The 27,180-nt window shown below is 47.6% G+C and overlaps 1 protein-coding gene and 1 long non-coding RNA gene across 3 annotated transcripts; one reads left to right on the forward strand and one right to left on the reverse strand.

Annotated features, from left to right (window-relative positions):
• Positions 1–124: 124 nt before the first annotated feature.
• Positions 125–12,813, reverse strand: MKS1 (MKS transition zone complex subunit 1). 2 transcript variants are annotated; one of them, XM_026517428.4, is made up of 18 exons: positions 12,606–12,813; positions 12,096–12,205; positions 10,599–10,669; positions 9,783–9,938; positions 8,411–8,508; positions 8,107–8,235; positions 7,733–7,837; positions 6,970–7,078; positions 6,381–6,437; positions 5,031–5,073; positions 4,673–4,738; positions 3,144–3,214; positions 2,744–2,813; positions 2,537–2,644; positions 1,710–1,843; positions 1,103–1,185; positions 919–1,016; positions 125–817 (listed from the first exon to the last, which is right to left on the reverse strand). In XM_026517428.4, exons 1-18 carry the CDS (start codon positions 12,683–12,685, stop codon positions 726–728), a joined length of 1,680 nt encoding a protein of 559 aa, XP_026373213.2. In that variant the 5' UTR covers positions 12,686–12,813; the 3' UTR covers positions 125–725. The 2 variants fall into 2 exon arrangements, with proteins under 2 accessions (XP_026373213.2, XP_048068686.1); XM_048212729.2 differs by lacking the exon at positions 12,606–12,813 and having other exon boundaries at positions 10,599–10,726; positions 12,096–12,185.
• Positions 12,808–26,644, forward strand: LOC130544735 (uncharacterized). Its single transcript, XR_008961272.1, has 2 exons — positions 12,808–13,458; positions 24,304–26,644. It is a non-coding gene; the product is annotated as an uncharacterized LOC130544735 (long non-coding RNA).
• Positions 26,645–27,180: the final 536 nt, after the last annotated feature.

Genomic DNA, 27,180 nt, shown 5'->3' on the forward strand with positions numbered 1-27,180 from the left:
CCTAAGCCTCTCTTGCCGCCTGACTCGAGACACTCCAGAGTGGGAAAGGGCAGGAAAGGGGAAGGTTCAGGAGAATACCCTGGCCATGCCGGCAACCTGAGAAGAAAAACAGCCGACACGTCAGTCAGTACAAAAAGTTTTTATGTACAAAAAACACAATAAAAGATACTACCCGGCTAGCAGAAAGGACTGGGCACTGCCTTCAGCCTTCATTTGCTCAGGTCTCAAACATAACAGGCCCCAAGCGGCAGGACAAGGCTACCCTGGAAAGAGGAGGCTGAGGCTCCCGGGCCAGGAATCCAAGCGCTCTCTCCTCTTCCTTTCTTGGGCCTCCCTTTGTAACCAGGCTGTGAAGCAGGAGGCCCCTGCAGCTCTCTGCTCTCGAGACAGTGCCACAGGCCAGAAAAGAGGTTGTGCTGAGGACAGAACTAATGGTGGGGTCACCCCACCCCGGGCTAACCCAACAAGCCTGCCCTGTCGTGACAGCCACTTGCAGTAGCTGAGCTGTGCAGAGGGGGACCGCGGGGTCTCCAGCGTTACTGCTATGCGGCAGGGGGAGGCCGTGCCGAAGACCAGGCAGAGGGGCCGGCCCGGGACTTTCTCAGCTCTTCCGGTTCTCGGCAGGCCAGCGGGGTCACCGGGGAGAAAGATGAAGAGGCAGGACGGCGCCAGCCTCAGAACCATCCGTCTTGTCCTCTTGCACGGAGGGCCAGGGTCGCTGGGAGCTAGGAAACCATGGTCCCCGAGGGGCTCACCAGGTCCTGGGGAAGGCTTTCTCGGGCCTCCTGCATGCGGCGCCGGGCGCGACGGAAGGCCTCTGAGAGGGGAGCAAACGCAGTGGTCAGCCGCCGTGGTGCGGGGAGGAGCGGGGCTCATGCTGATGCGGGGTGGCCGTCTGCGGGGAGGAGGGAAACCTACCCAGCACATTGTGAACGGAACTCTGCTGGCTGAACCCTTCCAGACGGTCCAGCACGCTCCGCATCTTTTTCCGGAGGAAACTTGACTCCATGAAGGCCCTGCACAGAAGCCCAGCACGTGGCCACAGCTGCCGTCCAGCCCTCAGGGGTAAGGCTCCCGAAGGTGGGGGCCCGGGGTCACTCACCTGGACTGCTGCAGACAGTGCAAGCGGAAGGTGACGCTGCCTGTGGTCTCAGCGCGGAACCCAAAGCGGCTCAGACGCTCCCCCTGGGGTTGCCGTTAAGACAGCGTCAAGCTTCTGTGGGTTCTAGACCCCAGCACCACACGGACGTCACCCCCATTCTTCCTCCCATTCTCGGAGAACAGATCTGCTGGGGGAACCTCCTTCTAGCACCTAGACTCCATCACCTCAAGGCTAACATGGGGCTCCCAACTGTCAATCAGGGGACGCCCCAACCTCAGTTGAGAGTAAGCAGTCTGACAAGCGGCCTGCTAATCCTCCCCGCCTTTGATGACTGCAGCCTCAGTGATGGGCTGGAAGGAGGGGCTAGTAACTCTGACGGGGCCAGGGCAATCTCTAAGTACCCTCACTTCCCGAGATCTCCTAGGATAGCAGTGTAGGTGTTTGTACCTGGTTCAAGAGGCAGCCATGACCTCCAGCTGAAGCCACAGGAAGGAAGGGACTAAGTAATAATGAAGCAACTAAGGGGCCTTAACCCTGATCCCACCTTCTCCAGAAGAGATAGGAACCTAAGCTCCCAGCAAGAAGTCTGCCCAGAGACAAAAGGCACCTTGAAGGTTCCTGGTATCCGCACGTAGGAGAGGTCCTCCAGTTCCAGAGAGCCGCCAATGAAAAACCTCCTCAGCTCGGCCACCGTGCCAAGCTCCATGGGCCTCCACGTGGGGACTGTCAGGGTGTGCAAGCCTGGGCCGGAAGAGGAGAGCGGGGCCTCAGCCAGGAAGGGCACGCGGTCTCTCACTGGACTCCCAGCAATGACACAGGCCTAGCCACCACTGAAACACCTTGTCTGGGGATGACCCACCTCTGGTGAGGGGATCCTGGCGGTCTGGGGCACCTGTCTGAAAATCAGTCAGCTAGAAATTCACATCTCAGCTCTGCCAGTTATTACGTGTGTACCCAGGACAAGCTTCTTAACCCCTCTGAGCCGCATTCCCCTCACTAGTAACATGGCAACGGCAGCGCCTGCGCCCGCGGAGTGGCTGGCGGAATTACGGAGAAGCACTTAGCACAGTGCCGGCACCCAGCAGGAGACGGCGGCTCTTATTTCAGAAATGCCGATCTATTCAACACACGGATGCCAAGAGCCCACCCCACCTGAGCTTCTCCCTCCGGGCCGCGAGTCTAAACAGGGGAGCTGGGAGCAGACGCCACAGCCACTCGGGCGCTCGGCTCCAGGGCTGGGTGCGACTCCACTCAGCCGTCTCTGGGGAGCGGGGAGAAGGCCTCACGAGGGGAAGGAACCCGGCAAGTTAAATGCTTCTAATTCCTAATGATCCCCCTTCCTCCCTGGGGGAGGCTGAATGTTTTAGGAGCGTTAGTCTCGCTCCCAGCAGCTAGGGCATGTGGGCCACGTGGAGGGCGAGGACGAGACGTCACCTGGGGTGGCGGGCAGCACCACGGCACCGTAGCCTTCCACACGGCACCTCTGCCAGAAGTCCAGTGAGAGCACCTCACAGTAGAGCACAGGCCACTCCGGGAGGGCATCTGGGGAAGCGAGAGAAGCAGCCGGGTCACAGGACGCCTTCCCCAAGAGAAGGCGCCACGAGCGCAGTGCCCGGGGCCGGGACCTACTGGGCTACTCACCAGCAGATTCGTCTTCATGGAGGAAGGAGGCCTCAAATGTGAATGGGTAGGAGAAGTAAGCCACCTTATCCTAAAAAGGAGAAGTGTTATTTCACACTCAGGGTCATGGGGTGGGCAAGGCCTCACTGAGAATCTGTTCTCCCTGCGGCCAGTGACGCCTTCACAAGGGAAAAAGAAAAACTATCCCCTCACGGGGGAAATAAGAGGCTGAGAGGAGATGGGGCGCCCACCTACAAGCTGCTACCATCCTCAGAAAGACAGAGGGGGAAGCCCTGCACCAGGCCGCCCTGCAGAGCTCGCAGAGAAGGGCCGGACCCAACTCTGAGTGCTCCCCAGGCTGGCGGCCTGGTCATCTTCAGAGCCCCGGCTCCCCTTCAGATACCCCTCCTGTTTTCCGTACCATTCCCAGGGATTTGGTGGCACAGGTCTGTGTTATTCCTGAGAGCTGCTGGAATGCTGGGCTTGACCAATCTGAAAGCCAGAGACCATATATAGTAAGATGACCTGGGAGGAAGTCAAGTGGTTGAGAAAAAGACAAAGTTCCTTCACCCATTCATTCACTCACACACTCCATCATTCACTTAACATTTACTGAGTGTCTCCTACATGCTATGACCAGTCACTGAGGATATCTTGTTGAGCAAACAGAAGAGATCCCGGTCTGTCAAGGAGCTAACATGCCAGCTGGCAGGGGACACACTACAAACCAACCAACCAAGAGCCTATGAGGTAGTGACAGATGCTATACCAAGAATAAAGCAGGCTCTCGAAGATCAGAGGGAGGCGTGGTGAGTGAGGCGAGGGGCCAAGGGAGGACCTCTCAGAGGGAACACTTGGGCTGAGACCTGAACTTCGAAGAACCAGTCGTGCAAAGATCTGACAGAAAGGGTTTCAGACAGAGGAAATGATCCCCAAAAGGCCCTAACGTGGAAATGAACTTGGCGTGTTCAAGAACAAAAGTATGACTGGAATGCCGGAAGGGAGAGATAGGCAGAGGCCAGCTTGTTCTGGCTTCGGAGCTGGGATTTTACTCTTAAGTGGGAGGGGAAGCTGTTGGGGTTTAAAGCTCAAGAGAGATACAATTAATTTACATTTTCAAAGGTTCCACTTGGCTGTGGGGTCTGTGGCAAATGAGCTGCAAAGGAAGCAAAGGGGCAGGTTAGAAAGTTAATCCATGGGCCTGCGCAGGACATGGAGGTGGCTTGGTCTAGGGTGCTCGAGAGAGGAGCTGTTCAGGACATCTTCCGAAGACAGAGCCGACAGGAACTACTGATGGAATGACTGGCTGTAGGGAGCTAGAGGAAGTGAGGAATCAAGGGTGTCTCCTAGGTTTTTGGCAGCAGCCACTAAGTAAATGACATTGCCAAGTCCCTTTGGGAAGACCATGAGAGCAGGTGTGGCGCCGGAGGCAGAATCAAGAGTTCTTCGGGTCATGTGACGCAGGAATGACAAAGAAACAACTGGATATGAGCCTGAAGTTCAGGGGAAAGGCCAAGCCTAGAGAGAAATCTAGGGCTCTGAGACATATACATAGTATTCAAGCCATGGGATGGATGGGACCATCTAGAAAGACTCTACAGAGGGAGTAACAGAAGGCCCAGGCCCAGCCTTGGACACTCGAAAGCTCTGAGACCAACAGATGAGCAAACAGCCAAGGGGACTGATGAGCCACCAGTTAAGCGAAGAGAGGAGTGTGGAGCCAGAAGCCAAGAGGAGAGTTCCAGTGAGGAAACGTGAGCTGTGCCACATGCTTCCGAGAGGTCACGTGCGGTGAATGCAGAGATGTCACCACCGGATTTGACAACCTGAAAGTGATCTATGACCTTGGAAAGGGCAGTCACAATTTCTTTGAAAGAAGTGGGGAAGCCTGACTGAATGGCTCTAGAAAACTGTCAGAATGGGTATAAAAGACTTAGGAATATCACTCACTAGTGGCTGGCAATTCCACAAAGAAGTGGACGTAGAGATTGTCGTACTCGTAGCCTTGTGCTGAAACTAAGAAAACAAGAAACTTAGTTATTTCAGCTTATTCTCCTATCACCGTTAGCACCCAACCCCATCCTGAAGGGACGACACACTTCGGGAAGCAAGTCCCTTGAGGGCCAGGAACTCCCTGTGCTTCCAGGAAAGACTCATGACTGAGCTTCCCGAGTAGGACAGACAACCCAGTGCCTCCAGCGGGGGCAGGGTGTGTGTGTGTGTGTGTGTGTGTGTGTGTGATGACCTCGCAGCTCTGTCAGGGCACTTGTCCCAGCATCGAGGGCTCGCTCTCTGGCAAGGCACTTACCTACCTCTCCGTTTACAAAGAGCCGGAGGGCGCCTGGGACAGTCTAAGGTAGAGAGAAGAGGGACAGGATCAGGACTCAGGAGGTCTGGGAGAGTCAGCACTCGTCCTCCAGACCACCCACCAGTGCCCAGAAGACCTGACACCGGCGGCCAGACATGGGTGCGCCCCGGTTGCGCTTCCTCCCTGCCCCCCACCCTGCCGCTTCTCCACTTAACTATTTCCTTCATTTCTAAAGTTTGTCACAGCAAAAAAAGCACGTTAATTTAAAGGACGAGGAGGGCAATGAAGCACAGAGAGTTTACAAGAATAGCCAAGGGAAGCCAGCACGGCTGCCCGTTACCATCCAGGGGGACGCTGGGGGCCCCTGTTCCCTTTAGGTGCCTGAGGTCAAGGAACTAGGGAGTTTGCTCTTTTAATTACTTGTGTTTTCTCATCTAACTTTTTAATGCTGCACATCTGCTGCTGATGCAATATAAAAGTAGTGAATTTTTTAGGGAGGGAGAGAGGGAAACTGCTGGGTATCCTCTGCTTGTCTCCTGATTGTGGACTGGAACTGCTGGAATAAGGGAAGACAAAGAACGGGACCACAGAATAACTGACAGAAACTTTTGTTTTGCTTGCTTAAGAGAGAAACTATTTGACAAACAGAAATGATGCCCCTACCCTCTCTATGGGGCGCTTACGAAAAATATCCACATGAAGAGTGAGGAAGACATTGTTCATCAATTAATATTAATTATTTAAATTAATCATAAAGGAATATGTGAATGCACTACACTGATAAAAATTGGAAACCAACAAGTTTAGGGAATAAAAAGTAAACATCCCTGACATATCCCTCTCACCACCCAACACCCGTCTACCTTCCCAACCCCATCCCCACCCCAGAGAAAGCCACCCATGGCACGTGTGTGCCCTTTTAGACCTTTTTCACTGGAGTTTTCTTTTTCATTAACAGTTCTCTGTAAATATACTATATTTAATATTATTATTCTTTTTAAAGAGAGAGAGAGCACATACACGAGCGAAGAGGCCGTGGGGGAGGCGTAGAGGGAGAGAATCTCAAGCAGACTCCACGCTGAGCATAGAGCCCAACACGGGGCTCGATCTCATGACCCTGAGATCACAACCTGAGCTGAAATCAAGAGTCGGAGGCTTAACCGACTGAACCACCCAGGCACCACTGCTATATTTTGAAACACATAACAAGAACTATGCTCCATATGCTAGTCTCTGGTTTCCTTCTGGCATAAACAAGACGTCCTTTACAAGAGGCGCTATGACTCAGCCACAGTCCGGATGCTCTGGCTAAACCTAGCTCGTGGTGCTGCAGGAAGCCAAGCCACTCACCATCTCAAAGTCCGTGCCCACAAGGCTGCTGAGATACTCCTTGTGCCGGCCATAAAGCTGAGGAGACAAACCATATGCAAACTCAAGATGCAAGCCCAGCCAACCAGAGTCAGTTCGGAATGGGAGGGAGAAAGGGTACTGTAATTTGAAAGGCCACAGAGAGCCGGAGGCCGAAGCATCCAAGCCACTGGCATTTTAAAGTAAAGCACAGAGGCTCTGGAGTCTCTGGTCTGGGACCCAGGCCCGTCTCTTGCACTTAGAAGCCCCATGACCTTGGGCAGACTTCTTAGCTTTTCAATCTGTTTCCTCATTTACGAAATGGTAATAATAAAAGTATTCGCCTCAAAGTGATGAAATAAAGTACATGACGGGCCTCACAGAGCAGGGTAAACGCTCAAATCAATGGTCATTGTTATTATCATGATGTTATACTGTGATCAAAGGCTCAGGTCTGATATGTCAGCAATGCTTCCCATGGCAGGGGAGGGCCAGTAAGAAAGACCCTGCAGCTGTGGACATGATGCTCAGACACGGTCTCACTCCCAGGCACCCAGGCTCATCCCTGCGCTTGGAAGGAAGCCGCTCTTACATCCTTGAACACACGCTGTTCCCGCTCCTCCTCCTCCGGCTGCGCGAGGGAGGACGCGTTGTCCACCGTGAACTTCCACAGCTCCTGCTTCTCCCCCTCGGTCTCAATTCTGTAAGGTCAAAGCCACAAAAAGACCAACTCTGATGAGAAGAGATGGGTCTCCAGATGTAGCCCAAGGACGAGCCATCACTGGCCATACACCTCACTTGAAGCAAACGAGGACGAAAGTGGCCAGAACGATGAGCGGGCGAGGGAAACAAAGTGGAAAAGCAAAAGGGCATCAGAGTGGACACAGGGCATAGGTTTGCGGCCCACTTCTGCCTCAAAGTCACAGGGAAACCCTAACGCACAACGTTCCTGGCACCCAGTTCTCTCGCCTGAAAAACAGATAGGTAGGCTTAGGTCATTTCTAACTTATAAGTTCTCTTACTGTAAGACACGGAGGTAGGAATAGTCAGGCCAGAGGAAGAGGTCTGGCTGAGCTCATCCCCCCCGTGGTCCCTATAGGCAGCAGCGCAGAGAATTATTTTCCCTTAACTACACCACTGAAGTTAGCCCTTTCAAATTGGTATAGCTGCCCACTTTCCGAGAACAGGGTCCCCAGGACCCTAAGGGTCTGTTATAAAGGAGAATATGAAACATTGGCTGGGATTTAGAAACCAGGGCAGATGAAGGACTTTGTCAGAATCTCCTCAACTCAGGGCAAGAAGTGAAGCCAAAGGAAGGAATGCCAGTCTCCCTCCCCCTTTCTTCCTCTCCTCACCTGTAGGGTCCTTTGAGGCCGGTGAAGTCAGGTTTTACTGTGATCACACCATTGCTGTCCACTTTCAGAGTACAGAGGACATGTTCATACTTCTTATAGCCAAGCCTAGAAACCCGGAAATCAACACCCAGGCTCAGGACCACTGGTCCCACTAACCAAAGAGAAGAAGACGTAGTCAGCCCATGTCAGGGGAGAGGACAGAGGCTGTAGTGAGAATTGTCATAGTCAAATACCTTCTTCCAAGTACGACTAAGAAGAAAAAGAAGAAACAGTCCCTCCCTCCCGCATTCCCCAGGGGGACTGTAACAGGGTAGGTGATGGGTGGCGAGAGAAGAGGAGGAGGACCTGAGCTGGGCAGCAAGGGCCTCACTCACTTCCCATAGGGCCCCAGGTCTGCCATGATGTACATTGTCTGAAGAGGGGTGTTGATGACATGGTTGTTCCTGACAAACTCTTCTGAGGGTTCCCAGGTGACAATTCGTGACTTGAGGATGCCGCCTTCCCTGGAAGACACCACAGGAAGGTGGCACCCCGTGAAGAGCCCATAGGAGGCACCTGGGGGAGCACACCCGGGGGAGGCCTCCTGCAGAACAGGAAGCTCAAGGCAGCAGACATACCCAGATACTGGCCTGGAAGGACGACAAAGGCCCCCCCAACCCCCTACTCATTTGCACTCACATCCCTCGCCTGTCCTGCCGTCGCCGCCTGACATTGGCCATTCGTTCGACCAAGAATGATGGCACCTCCCGGGCTGCAGTGGTCATTTTCTGACAGTGCTAGGAAAAGAGAAGCCCTGTGTGACCCATCTGGTCAGGGCCATATGGGATGAGGTACTGAAGGCAAGTCTTCCTTCTGAAACCTCATCTGGGACCTGAATCTAATAGGTACAGCCACCTCACAGTTATACATGTCAGGGGAGGGGACAGTGGCGCAAAGAAGCTAGGGAAGATTCCTGCCATGCCTTGGTTTGTTCCAAGATTTTAGCAGCATATCATCCTTCAGAAATGAGTTTATTTGTGCTAACATTAAAATAAGCCTGCAGGGGCTCCTGGGTGGCAGAGTCGGTCGAGCGTCTGACTCTTGGTTTTCACCCAAGATCATGATCTTGGGGTCCTGGGACTGAGCCCCTCGTCAGGCTCCACGCTCAGCGCCGGAGTCTGCTGGAGATTCTCTCTCTCCCTCTGCCCCCCCTCCACACATGTGCTTTCTCTCTCAAATAAATAAATCTTTCTAAAAAAATAAATGAATCTATAATCTCCGAGTAAATACCAGCAAAAAGTTGGGTGAGTGTGCCTGGTAGATGCTGATGTTACCTGGTACTTGGAAAATGCCAAATGGGATACAAAGTATCCCGTGAAAAGTCCTCCCATGGGTAATTCAGCACTAATTTCATTTACTTTTCTAAAACAGAAAACCCAAATTGCATATGTTACCAACCCAGAGCTTTCCTAACATAAGCACCAATCTTTCAAAAACACTCATTTAATACCTGCTCCTTGCAGAACTGCCAAGGCCACAGACAAAAATCAGAAAATACAGGCTCTATTCCCAATTAAAAATCTCCCTGAGAAGAACGAACGTGTCATACAGGGACTGAGGCGAGTGGAAGGGTATGTGAGCACAGGCGAACTGAGCACTAAGCCACTCCCCACAGCTGTACTGAATCCCTCTTCAAACCCATCGACTCAGAGTTGTGGCTGCATCCCCTGATGGGTTTTATCTAGATGGTTCGAGACTCCACCCACCCGTCTCATCCCATGAGGCATGGAGGAAGTCAAGCCTGGGGCTGCTTCTCCCGGTCTCTAGCCTGCCTACTGTGAGAGACACTGCCCTCTCCCCCAGGCCTTCCAGCAGGGGGAGAAGGAGCAGCAGCCACACCACCTGATGACTGTACCCACTCTACTCCAGCCTGTGGGCCAGCAGCACAAGGCAGTTCCTAGACAGGCTATCTGTCTGAACAGGCATCTGGTTTAACACATAGAACCCAGCGAGGCCAGAAAGCTAGGGGAGGGAAAGAAGGAAGCTATGGGACCCCAGAAAAACACAATACCTCCTCCACATTGGTGTATCTATCAGAGTCAGTGTAGGTAAAAATTCGTCGGTTCTTCCTGCCACCAGAATCCTCCAGCTTTAGGATCTCTTGACGGTACTGATGATCCAAAGGGCTCTGACAGGCTGCTTCATTTCGGTACAGATCTACTTCAAACTGAGGTCACAAGGACACAGAGATCTAGTAAGAATATGTCAAACTTTTGTTCCTGTAACTGTTTCATCGAATCAGTTCTATAGAGCCGATGCAATTTGGCATGTTTCCGAAGCCAACTTCCAGTTCTCTGAACTGAGAGCAGGGGATCCAAAGAATGTTAGAGCTAAATGGAACCAGAGTGAGGGTCTCATCTAACTCTGGTGTTACAGATGGCAGGTTTCACCCAGAAGTGACAAGTGTTTTACCCAGGATCATAAAACTGGGCAGTGTCAGTCACTATGTTATATTGCCCTTTAAACACAACAGGGAGAGGGGGCACCTGGGTGGCTCAGTCAGTTAAGCGTCTGCCTTTGGCTCAGGTCATGATCTTGGGGTCCTGGGATCGAGCCCCTGTCAGGCTGCTGCTCAGCAGAGAGTCTGCTTCTCCCTCTCCCTCTGCCCCTCCCCCCATTCATGTTCTCTCCCCCTCTCTCTTTCTCCCCTCTCAAATAAATGGATAAAATCTTTAAAAAAAAAAACAAAAACACAACAGGGGAAAGTATAAACTGCTATAAGTTCCTGGAAATCAGGCGCTATGTATCAGGAATCCTTCCCTGCTACCAGCCAGGTGGAAGTGGAGCAGGTGGAGGTAAACTGAGTGGAGAAGTGGCACGGGCTCACCTGGCTAAAGAGCTTCTCCTGCCACCCAATCACGACCTCTTCCTCTTCCTCTTCCTCCGAGCGGTGTCCACCTCCAAAGACCACGGAGTGAGTCAAACGTTTGAGTCAAATCAGCGCCACCTCTTGCTCTGTGATTGGTTATAACCCAAGTCCCTGCTCTAATATTTGCCACAAAACCAGCAGGAGTTTGGGGATTTATTAAGCACTCACTCTAAACAAAGGTTAGAGAGGCTGCGGATATATGTAGAAGCCAGGATTAGGACCCAAGAAGTCTTAGTTACTACTCTAACTTGAATAAAAGGAAGTCATGGCTCCCAGGAATTACTTAATCTAATTCAGTGTCAGGAGTCAAATTCAGAATATAGGCTGGATAGCTCTTCCTCAATCCCAACTGTCCACATTTGCTAGAAAGAAATCCTGACATTCTTGTCTTTACTGTTCCTGAAGCCATACATCTAGAACCACAAGCACTGTAACCTTAGAAGACCAAGTACCAGAAGAGAAGAAGAAAGGCAAATAAATTATTACTTAAAGAATCAAATCGAATACACTCTTGGTTTACTATGCCTTTTTGAGACACGCGCTTCATAACCCACCAGCCCACACTCATGCCTGGAAATATATTTGAACAGATACAACAAACGCAGAGAGGCTAGCAATTTAATACAAACACACTGGCCTCTCTTTCTCATTCTTCTGGCTTCTGAGACAAGGAAACTGCAAAAGCACAGCTGATGTTAATATGTACCTTTTTCAAGCAGACCCCAATTTTAAAAGTGTTTTAAGTAGGGTGCATAAATATATATATTTAAAGTATACATACAGTATGCTATATACATACACACACATATATATTAAGAGTTTGGAGCATATTTTCTCTTAGAAAAAATGCCACAACCAGTATTTAGGTTGCCAGGCAGATTTTTAACATATCTAAAGTATAGTCTTTGGGGCGCCTGGGTGGCACAGTGGTTAAGCGTCTGCCTTCGGCTCAGGGCGTGATCCCGGCGTTCCGGGATCGAGCCCCACGTCAGGCTCCTCCGCTGTGAGCCTGCTTCTTCCTCTCCCGCTCCCCCTGCTTGTGTTCCCTCTCTCGCTGGCTGTCTCTATCTCTGTCAAATAAATAAATAAAATCTTAAAAAAAAAAAATAAAGTATAGTCTTTTGCTATTTTACTACATATGACCACAGTTCCGACCAGCTCTTGATGACAAGAATCATGTCTTACTCAATTTTCTTAACACAACGTAATGGAGTACTTAAAATTGCTTGGGATCAAATAAATAAATTAATTAATTACTTAATTAATTAAATAAAATTGGTCGGGATCAAAGCCTTGCTTCAACATTTACCAGCCATGTGACCCGAGGCAAGGAACCCAACCTCTCTATTCCTTTTCTCAGACTACAGATCTGGGGCTACTCTGTCTTAAAAGGCAACTACCGCCCCAGGCCCTTCCCCAGGTCCCCAAGGGGCCGCATCACCACCATACACCCACTGGCAGTTGGGTGAGGCCTAAAAGTGGCCAAGTCTATGAGGTCCTTCCCAGGCTGGGCAGCAGGCTGGTACCGGAGGAAGTTGCTGGATGTGATTCTTTGCAGGTGGACTCTGTCAGGAAAAGAAAAGCCCGGAATACTCATTACAAGACACACAACCAGAAGATGAACACAAAGCAAAAATGGGGGAACAAAAGCAAGAAGAGGGTGGGGCTACCTAGGTGTGTTGGGTGCACGTGAGCGCGGCCGGGGGTCTTAAAAGGAAGAGTGCGGATGAGTGTATTGGGTACAAAGCTCTGAGGAATTTGAGAAGGGCAGAGACTTGAAAGGGCTTGGGTAAGTCTGGAAGCCATGAGTGGAGAGTGTTGAGGGTAGTGAGAGAGACGCGGGGAGACCAGGAGGCAGAGATCAGGATTGAAAGCACAAGTGGGGACTCAGCAAACAAGAAGTAAAGTTCAGGCTCGAATTATCTGACAGCATAAAAGCACAGGGCCCTGGGACGATGCGACTACCGGAGGCGCAAGTTGCGCACGGGGTCCCGGGAGCGATACACAGCCTCCCCGGTGTCAGTGCTCCAGGCCGTCTCCGCCATGACAGCTCCGATTCACCGCGACAGCGCCGGAAAGCGCACCGCCCCCAGTTCCCCTGGCAACACGGACGCGGGGTTCGGGAGGCGGCCGAGGTGCTGCGCGCGCAGCCTACGGTTCCCGGCACCGCGGCGCAGCCGCGCGCCCGAAGCGGGCCGGGCCCTGGCGGAGCGCCTAAGCGCGGTCGGATTGGGGTACTGCAGTGGTACCGCTCACCGCGTATGCGACAAAGCTTGCACACACCCAAGACGGGACTTGATGCACTTTACAAATGAGAAACCAAGGCAGCGCCATCGGCCCCTTTCATGTAGATTCAGAAATGGTGATGGGGACCAGACACCCAGGTGACCTGAGTCCTGAATTCGACTTTTCTCACCACGCCACGCTGCCTTCCACTGAATGCTCGGAAACTGCCATGAAAATCGGTGGACGTGACTCAGAATGCACCCATTCTTCCCAAAGGAGTCAGGCAAGGCGCTGGCGCTTACTCAGACATGAAAATATATTCTTGGAAGAAAACAAAAAAAGTGTCAGAAGAGTTAATAGTCCTCCACTGAGCTGGAGAAAGAAGAAACAAGGAAGCTAACAGGAAGGAAGAAAAATTTGTTATTGAACTGTTTTTTTCCCTGCATGTGTTAGTTCCGGATTTTTAAGCCATCTTAAGATACTCTACTGGCCTCATGAAAAGCCAACAAAGTGCTATTCAGAAGTCACGCTTCATTGGACTATCAAAGCAAGACACATCGTAACCTGGAGTCTGGCTCTCTGGCACCTTGGGGTATGTCAACAGTTATCAGCCTTTGACGTTTGCCACTCCCCCAAGAGAGTAAGCAGTTGTCCCCTGAACTCAGTAATCTCATGCCAGTTTGATTATATGGCATTGGGAGTCCTGGGCAGGATAGCTGCTGTTATGTAACACCAAGGACTCACCATAATAATAGTGCCATTTATTTAGTATCTAACACAGCCTGGGCGCTCTGTTTGCAATGGCCCTAATCCTTGTAGAAACCCCTTAAGTAGGCATTGTTATTCCCATTCAGTAGATGAAGTCGGGGAAGACCAGGGCTTAAAGGGTTTACTAAAGTTGAACTCTGGTAAGTGGTGAAGGAGGGGGGATTCCGGCCCAGGTCTGTCTTTTGAAGCCTCAATACCTTCCTCTCTGCCTTGCAGCCTCTCACCTACCACTGAGCTCTTTAGTCCATAAGAGCATACAGTCTCCAACATGGGAAGTAATTATTTCAACAGATGGAACTGTGGAGGCTTCAGAATACTAGCTCTTAAGAAATGGCCGAATTTTTCCTTTCGAAGTTGTGAATAGACAACACTCTACCACATGAACAATAAATGACAGAGGTGGAGCATGCTTCGAGAGTTTAGTTTATAGCCAAATCAAACTTATAGCAGTGTCACTCTGACACAATTACAAGCAAAATAGGTACTGTATCACATAGTATGGAAATAGAAATTATGCAAGTAGCATATTCAATTCAATGCAAGTAGCATATTCAATTCAATGCAAGTAGAAAGAAATTATGCAAGTAGCATATTCAATTCAATGCAAGTAGCATATTCAATGCAAGTAGCAATTCAATTATTTTTATACTGATAAACTGGACTTTTATCTTTTCTCTTTGTTTACTGGTATCTGTATATCAGGATTCTTAAAACAGGGGTCCATGAGTGAGGTTCAAAGGGTCTATGAACTCTTTCCCTAGAATTTTGTGGGGTGCATTTTCTGGAACAAGTTCATGGCTTTTATCTGATTTTGGAAGGAGTTCATACTGTAATATCAAGAATTGATATCAAGTGTGGTGCTCCCCACCACACTTATGTACTGACATCTTGTTAAGAGTCAAAAGTTTGGATAACATGGTATAAAGGGCAACATCCCTTGAACCATCACCAGTAACCCTACCACCCTCATCCCCAACCAGGGTGGTTCAGAGCTGACATCAGTGTTCTCCCTAAAATATCACCATCATTTGGAGAAATTTTTTTGTTTAGAAAGCACTGGTACAGGGGCGCCTGGGTGGCACAGCGGTTAAGCGTCTGCCTTTGGCTCAGGGCGTGATCCCGGCGTTATGGGATCGAGCCCCACATCAGGCTCCTCCGCTAGGAGCCTGCTTCTTCCTCTCCCACTCCCCCTGCTTGTGTTCCCTCTCTCGCTGGCTGTCTCTATCTCTGTCGAATAAATAAATAAAATCTTAAACAAAAAAAAAAAAGCACTGGTACAAGCCATCATGAAGGGTAAATATTATCGCTCCGTTTCACATATTTATAAACCAAGATGTTAATTACATTTCTGACAGTCTTAGGATTAGGAAGCTTAGAGCCTGGACTTACATTTAAGATGTGCTGACTCAGCTCTGTGCGCTCATTTGAATTGTGCTGCTTCCTTAGATCGACTCCCACCCCAAACCCTTCCCTAATTTTTTCATTCCTAAACAAGTACAATTCTGAGCCACATCAGAATAGCCCATCACTTTCCCTTTCCCTTCCCCAGTTGGTACTTTACAGCTCCTTTGGGCTGTCCTCCCTATAAGAGTTTAGGAAGGCATAAGAAGAACATCACTATAGTTCTTCAAAAACTTTCTGGGTCCCACAGTGTCTATGTATTTGTGCCTAATAAATATCCCTATAACTCACCTTGGTGCCAGAGAAGAGAGCCTCATGAATGAAACAGTCTTATGAGGAATAATAGGATTGACTTCTGCTTTACTCTCTCTCTCCCCAACTTTGAAGATGGAGGAAGGGGCCATGAGGTATAAACACTCCAATTATAAATCAGAGATTGTCAGATTAGATTTAAAAAATCCAACTATAGGCTGTCTACAAGGAACCCACTTTAGATATAAATATAGTTTACAAGTTAAAGAATGGAAAATGATCTGCCATATAAACGTTAATCAAAAGAAAGCTGGAATGGCTGTATACATAACAGACAAAATAGACTTCAAAATAAGGAATAGTAACAGGGATAAAGAGGTATATTTCAGGGGCGCCTGGGTGGCTCAGTTGGTTAAGCGTCTGCCTTCGGCTCAGGTCATGATCCCAGAGTCCTGGGATCCAGCCCCGAATCCCGCTCCCTGCTCAGCGGGGAGCCTACTCCTCCCTCCCTTCCCCACTCTTGCTCTCTCTCACTATCTCTATTGCTATCTCTGGCTCTCTCAAATAAATAAATAAATATACTTCTTTTAAAAAGAAGTATATTTTATAAATACATACTGATAAATGCAATTCATCAAGTAGACATATGAAACCTAAATATTTATGTACTTAAAAACAGAACTTCAAAGTATATGAAGCAAAAAATTGATAGAAATGAAAGGAGCAATAGGAAAATCCACAATTATAGTTAGAGATAGAACACCTTTTTCCTAGTAAATAATAAGATACGTGGGGAGAAAATCAGTAAGCTTACAGAGGGCCTGAAAAACATCATCAATCAGTTTGACCTAATCGACATTTGTAGAACATTTCAATCTACAACAGAATGCATATTCTTTTCAAGTGCACATGAAACATTGACTAAGACCATTTCTGGACTATGAAACAAGTCTAATAAATTTTAAAGGATTGAGGGGCGCCTGGGTGGCACAGCGGTTAAGCGTCTGCCTTCAGCTCAGGGCATGATCCCGGCATTATGGGATCGAGCCCCTCATCAGGCTCCTCCACTATGAGCCTGCCTCTTCCTCTCCCACTCCCCCTGCTTGTGTTCCCTCTCTTGCTGGCTGTCTCTATCTCTGTCGAATAAATAAATAAAATCTTTAAAAAAATTTTTTTAAAGGATTGAAATTATCTGAAATACATTCCAAGACCACAACAGATTTAAACTATAAATCAAAAACAGAAACATAACTGGAAAATTCCAAGTATTTAGTATTTAACATCTAAATCATCAGTTTTTCAAAAAAGAAGTCATAATGGAAATTAGAAAATACCTTGAACTGAATGAAAATACAATGTATCAAAATGCTGGATATGCTTAGAGGGAAATTTATACCACAAAATGATTCTATAAGAAAAACACCTCTCAAATCAATAATCTGAATTTCAATTTTAATAAACTAGGAAGAAAATTAAAACCAAAGTAAGAAGCAGGGAAAGAATAATAAACATATGAGCAGAAATCAATTAAATAAAAAACATAAAGACAATTTTTTTTTAAAAAGCCCCTTCTGGAATGGTGGAGGAAGAATCTCAAAAACTGACTTCTTCATAAAAGCAGTGAGAACACTGACAACACTTACCAACATCAACTTTTTCAGAAATCTAGAAATGAACCAAAGGCTTGCAATAATCCAAGGAGCATTTCTTAAAGCAAAACAGCCAAATTTCCATAGGAACAGTGAGATGTGTGGCATTTTAATTGTCCTATTCCCTCTTTCCTCTCCCAAGCTCAAGCTTACTGTGAGTAGCCTTTTCCCCTGGGGGGAGCGTGAAAAGCAATGACACTGCTTTTGTTTAATATTGCAGTTCCCTAATACTACGGCCACTTGAGGTGATGATGATAACAGAAAGAAATAAGAAACTAACCAAAACCTTGAAAGGAAAAACTAGGGACTGATATGTCCATGGGAGTTTTCAGAAGCTCGGATGTTACCTTGGAAATCTAGAAGGCCACACACATATGCAGGGTGGTGTGTATATCCAGGAAAGACATGAGATGCCTGAATCTCATATATAATATCTATCTATCTATCCATGATAGATAGATATCTTGATAGATATATATGATAGATAGCTTATATATTTATAATGTTTGTATGAGAAGAATTTTTATATAAATATGTTCAAAGAACTAAAGGAAACTATGTCTGAAGATCGAAAGGCATGTAATGAGAATAATGTCTCACCAAATAGAGAATAGCAGTAAAGAAATATAACTTACTTTTGAAAAGAAACAATATAAATTCTGGGGTTGGAGAGAACAATAAATGAAATGAGAAATTCACTAGAGAGCCTCAGTAGCACATTAGCACTGGCAGAAGAACGAATCAGCAAACTTGAAGACAGGCCAATTAGTTAATCCCATACCCAGACCTTGGTGTCAAACTTCCATAACATTCTCCATTACAAAGCAATCAGGGCTCATTGATGAATGGATTGATTCCCTGAAAGAAACAGAATGGAACATCTTTGGTACCTCTGGGCTAGGGAGCACCCAGCAGCCAAGAGCAATCCTGAGATAGGTGCATGTATGAGCTGTTGACAGTAAACAGGCTCAGCAGCTGGTCAAGGGAACCTGGGTAGGGCACCAACAGCATCTGCTACAAGTACGTTTGAGGGAGGTGATCCTAGGAAACACTGGTATGGGAGTGGGGCTAAACCCAGGCCAAGTTACTCAGGGCATTCCTGTCTTTCCCTAGCCTGTTCCAGGCAGTGCACCAACACATGGGTATTTGCACACAGACATTACCAGAGTTGGTAGGAGACTAAAATAGGTCAGCAGTTCATTCATATGCCCTAATCAGATATCAAATGCCTTTTCGCAAGAAATATACTCCGTTTCTGATAATTAACTGCTTTTACCTTGGGCAGCCCCATTTTCCCTACAGTGTGTCCCAACAGGTTAGCCCAGGTCTTCAGGGACATGCCAAGACTTGGAGCAATAGGAGTGTTCTAAATAGTAGGACTCTGATGACATTGACTTCTACGACCCCTCCCCCTCCAAGAAGTTTCAATTTTTAGAAATGCAGGGACTTTAAAATTTACCTTCCATGCTCCTCTCTTTCTTGGTATTCTCCTGGAAATACAAAGAAATTAATGTCTTCAATAAATTCTAATAAGCGGCAGAACTTTTTGCCAACTGTGGGATTCTTTCAAGTTTAATCTTATTAAAGTCCACTGACTTTCCCCAAATCAGCAATGACTTTTTGAAAGTCTATATTCATATCTACACACTAATTTTGAGTCGAGTTTTTGGCTGTTCTCTCAAAAAAATCATTTGGCCACAGCTGCTGGGGTTGAAATTAGGTGGTGATGCAACGCTTTGCAACTTGGATTCTTAGCAATGCTGTCCGAGCCCCTAAGATGTGGTAGTTATGAGTTTGCTCCATGATTCATCAATTAGTTCATTCATTCATTTAACAAATATTTATTGCTGATCTATGTGTGGGGCACTGTGTTAAGCCCCTGGGATAGACAGTCCCTGACCTCATGGAATTTACATTATGGTCCACGTGGATTAGATAGAGAGTAAACAAGGAAAACATGGTACAATATATAGTGGTCAGTTCCATGAAGAAAAATAAAGCAAGGAAAGATGGTAAAAACTGTGAGAGAAGAGTTTGAAATGTTTTTTAAGGGAAATCAGGAACTCACTGAAACTATGATATTTAAGTAAATACCTGAAGATGGGGTTGGCACAAGCCATGTGGATATCTGGGGAATGAGCATCCCGGGCAGAGGAAGCAATGCATAGCTGGGTGGTAGAGCATGGGTATACATTGTACTTATTCTCAACTGTATTAAGTGAATAATCACACTCGTAGACATTGTTAAATTAGATCTGGCTCCAAGTTTCCACTCAGCAAAGCTGATGAGAAACCCAGTGTCAGTTGGTACTGGCAGCTCTTCCTGCTCCCTGAACTCAGAGTGATGTCCCTGTGCCTTGGAAAGACATGCACTCCATCATGGTCATTACTGGGATGGTCACGGCCTGTACTCTCACAGGAGCGAGCTGCTTTGTGCTCATCATGTCCATCTTTCTCATGACTAACCTGGTCCCCCAGGACCGCAGCCTTAGGGATTGGTCCCAGGTGTCCATGTGCCAACCCGTCAGAGGTTCCGCCCCATCGAGGAAAGCTGAATGGGAGCTAAAGTTCCCTGTTTCTTGGCCCTGCATCTCCCAGGTGACTAGCAATCCCTCCAGCCCTTCAGGCTTCAGGAATCCAAGCCATCTCCTCTCTACTTTCCCTCCTCTCCTGAGTACCTCAATGGAGCTCCCTAACCTTTGTGAGCTAGGTTTGTCAGTTATGGTGGTGGTGGTGGTGGTAGCGTGGGCGGTGGTGGGAGGTTGGGTAAATGGTTGGTTTATTGCTTTTTGTGTTAAACAAAGGCTTATTAATTTCCCAGGAGGCAAGAAAAATTCAACCCACCAGGACACAATGCTTTAATTGCTTTCTTAAGGGAGGGTGGAGGGAAAAGTATTTTTATTTTTTTCAGCAGAAGCAAATAGAGTTAAGGTCTCAATTAGGTGAATCTGCCATATAAATATCTCTGGAATCTTGTCAGGCCTCCACCTGCAGGACCTCCAGTCCCTATCTTGTTCCAGGTTACCAGTAGCTCTTGCCTAGATGATGGCAACAGGTTCCCACCTGACCTCTCTGTCTCTTGTCCCCACCCAACTCTTCTTCATACTGAAACCAGAGTGACCTTTCTAAGGCAATAATCTGATGAGGTTTAAAATCTCCTTGCCAGTTAAGAAACTGGCATGTGATCCAGTTCAGGCCACTGAGATATAAGAAAGGTCTTGCCAAGATTTCTGGGAAAGCCATTCTTTTTCTTCTGTGAGATTCTCCACCTTTCTCGGAATGTGGTTGTGTGCCATCTTGCCTCCAAAGGAAGGATAGAGTAGAAGGTGGAGAAGGCGAAACCAGGAGAACTGCAGGGTAAAGGAAGCCAGAACCATTGAGTTAAGTCCACCCTGAAGTCGGCCTTATCTCTATCTGGTTAGAGTTTTTTCTTTTTCATATATGTTTCAGATGATCAAAAATATGGAACAGACATTGGTTGCACAGCAATGTGAATACACATAATACTGAACTGTGCACCTGAAATGATTAAAATGGTCAATTTTATGGTACGTGTATTTTACCACAATGAAAAACAGTTACAACAATAGAAATATGGAACAAATAGCATAATGGCTACTTGTGTATCGACCGTCCAACTTGAAAATTTCCCTATTGATTAGGCCAACTTGAGTTGGATTTTTGGTGACTTGGACCCAGCAAATACATGTTAAGTAATGCAGAATTTGGTGGCGATAAGTGGGAATGTTGCAATGAACAGATCTTAAACTTGATGGAATTGGCTGATCTGAAGAGATGGGGCTTGATCATGGGCTGGAAAGTTAGCAAACCTTTTGAGGTGATTGTGATATACTTGGTTTATCTGACTCTTGAAATTTAAGGGGCCAAAAAAAATTCATCGAGAGATATCATTCAGATGAAGATTCCAATTCAGTAGGTCTAGGGTGGGGACCGAGAGTCTGCATGTCTAACAAACTCCCAGGTGATGCCAATGCTGCCAATCCGTGGACCACACTTTGAATAGCAAGGGGTTAGACGGATGTACCCTTGAGGAGGGACCGTTTACCATGCAGTCTGCTGCGTCAGGAGGATGGTGGGAAGATCTAGGATGTTGGACTGTGTTAGCAACTTCTAGCCCGAGGTAAGGTTTTATGAGACATGCTTAGCCTCACGCTGGCCTATGTGAAAACAGAGAAAGAAGAAAATACATCTCTGTTAAGAAAGGTTCTTGTGAACTACAATAAACAAATGGCTGAAATTATGATACTGTGATTATGTCTATCTTGGTCACCCTTTTAGAGTGTGTCCATATTTATAGAAAATACGAGTGAGTGGTAAGCCAGCTCACTGTAAGAAAAAGCTGCTCAATAATTAGGACCACCTGGCGTGTCAACTAAACTTTAATTTAAAAAAAAAAGGGAAAGAAAAGAAAAGATGGGGCGCTAGGTGGCTCAGTCAGTTAAACCTCTACCTTTGGCTCAGGTCATGATCCCAGAGTCCCGGGATGGAGTCCCATGTCAGGCTCCCTGCTCAGCGGGGACCTGCTTCTCCCTGTCCCTTTGCTGCTCCCCCAGCTTCTGCTGTCTCACTGTCTGTCGAATAAATAAATAAAATCTTTAAAAATAAATAAATAAATAAAATTTAAATTTTTTTTTAAAAAGAAAAGACAAAGCACCCAGCAAAGAAGCAGGTTGCTACATAAAGCAATGAGCTCCTGAACCCAGGGGTTTTAAGCAGTGACTTGGTGGCCATCTGTCAAGGATGAGGAAGAGTGGTGCTTCTCCAGCTTTGATGTAAATAGGTATTCCCTGGTATCGTGTTAAAAATGCAGATTCTGAATTGGTAAGTCTGGGAGAGGGCTTAGGATTCTGTATCTCCAAACAGCTCCCAGAAGATGACAATGCTGCCGATCCTTGGACTGCGCTTTGAGTATAGAGGATGCAGTGGGAAATCCTACGATGGGTAGAAAGTTCAGCTAGGTTATTAGTTTCCAAGCCTGCCTGCGTGTCAGACTCACCCAGGAGATTTATTAGAAATAAGGCTTCTTTAGCTCCAATGCCAGAGATTCGAATTCTGTAGATCAGGAGCAAGGCCTGGACGCGTGTATTTTTAACAAGCTTCCCACTAAATCAGACTGTGTGGGAACCACTGAACGAGAAGCTCCCCAAATGTATTTCAAACTCTAAGCCTCCTTTTCTCAAGAATCCGGCAAATATCAATCAGGATGGGACAAAGCTGGGTTGACAGTGATTCTCCTACTGTATTTACATGGTCAACAGCAAAAGGTCAAAGCATTTCCCTGTTTCAGGAGTCCACATTTACATTCACTCCCTTTCCTAGGACCTTGGCATTTTCCATCCTTTCGTAGAGTGACTTCCATTGTGCTCTCAAAATAGCTACATTATTGATTTCTTGAGCTCCATCAGCCCACGGTGCTACAGCATAATTACGTTTAGAAAAGGAACTTCCACCATGGGTTTCTTGGAGAATTTTTCCAAAGACAAAAATAGCAAGGAGATCTAGGCCCTGTGTGACACATTGAAAATATCCCATAAACATGAATAATCCAAATGGGGCTTGTTAGAGCCATGATCTCTTGCTCCAGACGCAGCTGTGAGCCAAGAGTTGCAGACCCCTATTCTGAGGCTATAGATTTTTATTTTGTAGATTTAATAAATTCCAAGAGGACAGAATCACAGGCAGTGGTTCCTGTTTTTCTTACCTGCTCATCATCAGTATCCTTTCTTGTGACAGAGTCACATACGGAAGGGTTCATGGATGTGGCAAAGACTTGGTTCTAGGCCTTGGGGCTGGAGAGAGAGGCTGGACGTTACCCACATGGCAGGGGATCGGAGAAGGGCCAGTGAACTGGTAGGATGCAAAACCCATGGGCTATGGGGGATAGCCTCACATGGGCCACAGGGAATAGCCTGGAAGGACACAAGCATTAGGGAAGGCCTGTAAGGTTGGCCCTGGCAGGCACCTTGGCAGGTGGGCACAGGCTAGGAGGAAGAAAATAGGCATACAGGGGGCTGTTTCTGGGTGATCTGCCCACAGTCCCATCAGTCAGGGTCATGTGTGCATCCAGTGTCCCCCCAACACAAGGGTGTTCTCACTCTGAGCGCCTCTGTCTGACGTCTTCTTTCTACTCCTCTAATTCCCTACTCGAGCCCACTTCCCTTCATACCTCCCTCCAACATCACCTTGCTCAGGGTAGCATTTATTACCCTCCTCTATGTCAGGCCCCTGCCATGCCTTCAGAGTGTATGTTCCCTATTTTCTGCCACTCTCAGAGTTATAGTTACACAATTAAAAGTGTGGTTAAAAAATTACTTCCAGGGGCGCCTGGGTGGCGCAGTCGTTAAGCGTCTGCCTTCGGCTCAGGGGGTGATCCCGGCGTTATGGGGTCGAGCCCCACATCAGGCTCCTCCGCTATGAGCCTGCTTCTTCCTCTCCCACTCCCCCTGCTTGTGTTCCCTCTCTCACTGGCTGTCTCTATCTCTGTCAAATAAATAAATAAAATCTTTAAAAAAAAAAAATTACTTCCAACTCTAAGTTCCACGAAGGCAGAAATCATGTCGATTTTGAGTCCCAAGGCATCCCCAGAACTTAAGAGCCCAGCACAGGGTAGGCACTTGTTCAATAAATGAACAATTATCTTTTTATAAGTCTTTCTGCTTCACTAACCAATGAGCTTCCTAAGAGGAAGAACCCAGACTCAATTTATCTTTGTATCCTCAGGTAACCCAAACAATTGCTCAATGCATAATTATTTGGATTGTACTGAACAGAATTAAATTATCAGGAGTAGCAGTGCCCCAGGGAGTGGTCTGGAGTTCAGGGGGGAATTCCAGGGTTTAGACAGGAGAGGGTAAGAGTGAGGCCATCAACTCAGGGGCCCAGGTATTTAGATGAAGGTGGGCCTCCTAAGGTCTGCAGCCAGAAGAGAAAAGAGAAAACACAGATTACTGTTAGCACTATGGGCTGGTTGTAAGGGACAGGCCTCACCACCTGTGCAGTAACCAGGCCCACAGGGACTTCTGAGAGGTGGGAGGGCTAGCCTGTGTCATTGGGTTCAAGAACAGAAATCCTGTCTGGGCTAGCTGCTGTCCCTAGATTGTGAACATCCAGAGCTCCCAAAAAGGGAAAACCAAGAGCTGGCTCCTCGGGGGACAAGGGTGGTCCTCATGGTTCCCATTACCTCTCTCTTTCTCATCAGACAGCAAGCAGGCCACGGGGGGTGGGGGTGGGGGTGGGGTCCCACAGTCACCAAAACAGACAGGAAGTCCAACAGCAGAAGCCAAACAACATCTGTGACATGCAACCCGGCCATGAGGACATGGGGTTTAAGCAGATTCCTTTCTTAGTTTCAGCTTTGGACCCTGCTTGGGACCATACCTGGAGATTCGAAGACGCCACGGGAGCACGAAACGTAAAGTCTCAAGAATGAGCTCGCGCTGCCATGGCTGCTCGCCCCCGTGGCTCAGAGCTCCTCCCCGTAACCATCTCTCACATGTGGATCATGCTTCATGTCTCTGCACACATGATCGCGGGGGGCCCTGGCAGCACCCCATGATCCAGGCTGGTGCTGTCACTCCCTTTTGCCAGCGGAGGAAGCCGATGCTCAGAGACCAAGTGACCAAGTGACAGCTGCTGAGCAAGGGGTGTTAGGACCCAGTGAACCCTTCTGGCCCCACTCCAAGCTCACTCTCTGTGACGCCTGCTGTCCAAGCCCCTGGACACTTCTCCAGGGGAGCAGGAGTAGGCCAGAGAACACAGAGCACAGGCGAATGTGGCTCAGATTGGGGTGTCTGTTTTAGCTGGATGTTAAGTAAATTTAAAACTTTTATATAAAAACAAACACAGATAACTTCTGGAGTAGGACATGAAAGCCTAACTCTTTAAAATGAAGATGCAAGATATCAAACTTCTAGTTAATAATAATGTAATGATGTTGGTTGACTGTGACACATGTACCACAATGACATGTTAATCACACTGGAAACTGGGTGTGAGGATATGGAACTTTGTACTATCTTTGCAGTAATACTGTAAATCCAAAAGTGTTCTGAAATAAAAGTTCTATTAAAAACGTGAGATAGTAAAGGAATTGTAGGATCTCGGGTTCTGCCCGGGATACCTGCTCACAGTCCTGTTTTGTTAGAGGTACACAGAGGTGATGTTTGAAAAGCCCCATGCCCTGTTGTTTGCATAGTCGAAGGACGTGCTACAGCGTCCTAAAAAGTCTGGATTTCTTAAGAGAAGAACAAAAAGGCAGAACAGTAAAGATCCTTTCACTGTCTTCCCCAAGACTCTGTCCCTTCTTAGCATGGCGAGAACAATGACGGGCCATAACCACTGAGCCCACCCCAGGTTCCCACCAGAGGGGAAGGGATTCTACTATAGCGTTGGCTTAGGCACCTCACCCTATTCTCTACAACACTCTTCTAGAGCATGTTATCCTTGCACACCCCCAAATCATCTGGGTAGAGCCCCAGCAAGAAGTAGTGGGAACTCATCCACTCACAGTAAGTGTGGGAGGTACGCACCTTGGCACCCAGCAGGCATCACCCACGAGTGGGGGGCTAGTCAGCAGGGGAGCAGGGTGCCTTCTCAGGAATGTCCATTCAGGACTCCAGCCTCCATCCAGCACAGAGACCTACAGAGGCAACTTTACAAGACAGGGACACATGGGTCCTGCTGCTTCTGAAAGATTCTTCAGCCATCTGAGGAATAGGAATTGAAGTTCCACCTTAAGGATGAGAAAAGGATTCAAGCTGCTGTTTCCTCCCAACTATAAAAGGACCAAAACTCAGATGTTCCTTATGATCAGTTGGCTCTATTTCTGTGCAGCTTAGAATGGGCAGTGGGGCTTGAAGTTGGGGGAAAATGAAGGAGAGAAGAGAAAAATCCAGAAATTGTTTCTTCTCGCTACACCTTAAAGAGTCACAGTATTTTAATGAGGCCAAGAAATGGTTTCCAGAAACAGCTTTAGAACTGACAGTCAAGAACTGAACTTGAATGACTAACTTAAGCCAAGGGTTACACCACTGTCATCATCTTTATAATCAACACAAATATTATTGCTTGCCCAATATCATTTAGGGCTCTTAAGATATCGATCATCTAATTTTGGCAACAGAAAAATGCATAAGGAGATAATAAGTAGGAAAAGCAAAGGGGAGAGCAAGAACCAATGGGCAGTGGTCTCTGGAGCTTGGCAGATAGGGAAGGCTTCATAGAGAAGATAGGGCTTGAGCTAAACACTGGGCTTGGACAAGAAAGGAGAGAACAAGCTAGGCATGGAGGATGGCAGAAGGAAAGGCATAGAAGCAGGAGTTTGCATAGCATGTTGCAGAAAAGGTGTAGGTGAGTTTGGCTGGAATGGAGAGCTTGGGTAGAGGGGTGATGTGTGATGGGCTAGGAGAGATAGGAGGGGAGGCAGGATTGAAACTTGCCTAAAACTTGAGACTTTGTCCTTTGGGTAGTGGGAGTTTTGTGGTGAAAACTCTAGCGTAGAGAAGGGCTAGGGTGGAGAGAAGTGGTGGCAGGGAGACCAGTGAGAATGTGTGACACAGCAGCAAAGCTGAGATAATTCAGAGCAGAGCCAGAACGTGAGGAAGGCAAGGAAGTGACAGGTGTGAGAGATTTACGAAGGACGAATGGATAAGAGTTAGTAACTGAGATGTGAGACAGAAGGAAGAAAAAGAGAAGGAAAAGGAGGAGGGAGAGAAGTAGGGGAAGAAGGAGGAGGAGAAGGAAGAGGAGGAGAAGGAGGAGGGGAAGAATAAAAGCATCCAGGAGGACTCTCTGGTTTCCAACTTGGGTGACTGAGGGAATGATCACACTCCCAGCAGAATTTTCCCTCCCCTTTCTCAACAAGATTCTTCTCATTCTTTTATTTCGATTGTCCCTCAGAACTAAAGAAAACCCATTCCAGCTGGTCCTGAAAGTGAATAACATGGGATTCTGGTCCCCTGTTTGTGCAGAGAGAACCTGAGGATATGTGACTTGTACAGGCTTGTACAAGGGGGCAGAAGCAGACGGGTACCAGGACTGACTGGATCTGATGACAGAATCCTAAACATCAGAGCCTAAGGGAAGCACCACCGTTATTTATCGGATCCACTTCTCTTTTCAGATAAGGAAACTGAGGTCTGCAAATGAAGAGTGACTCCCCCAAGGTCACACAGCCAGTGAGAAGCAAGCTGAGACTAGAAGCTGGCTTGCTGAGTCTTACTCCG

The sequence above is a fragment of the Ursus arctos genome, unplaced genomic scaffold, assembly GCF_023065955.2.
Source record: "Ursus arctos isolate Adak ecotype North America unplaced genomic scaffold, UrsArc2.0 scaffold_24, whole genome shotgun sequence".
NCBI classification, from domain to species: Eukaryota; Metazoa; Chordata; class Mammalia; order Carnivora; family Ursidae; genus Ursus; species Ursus arctos.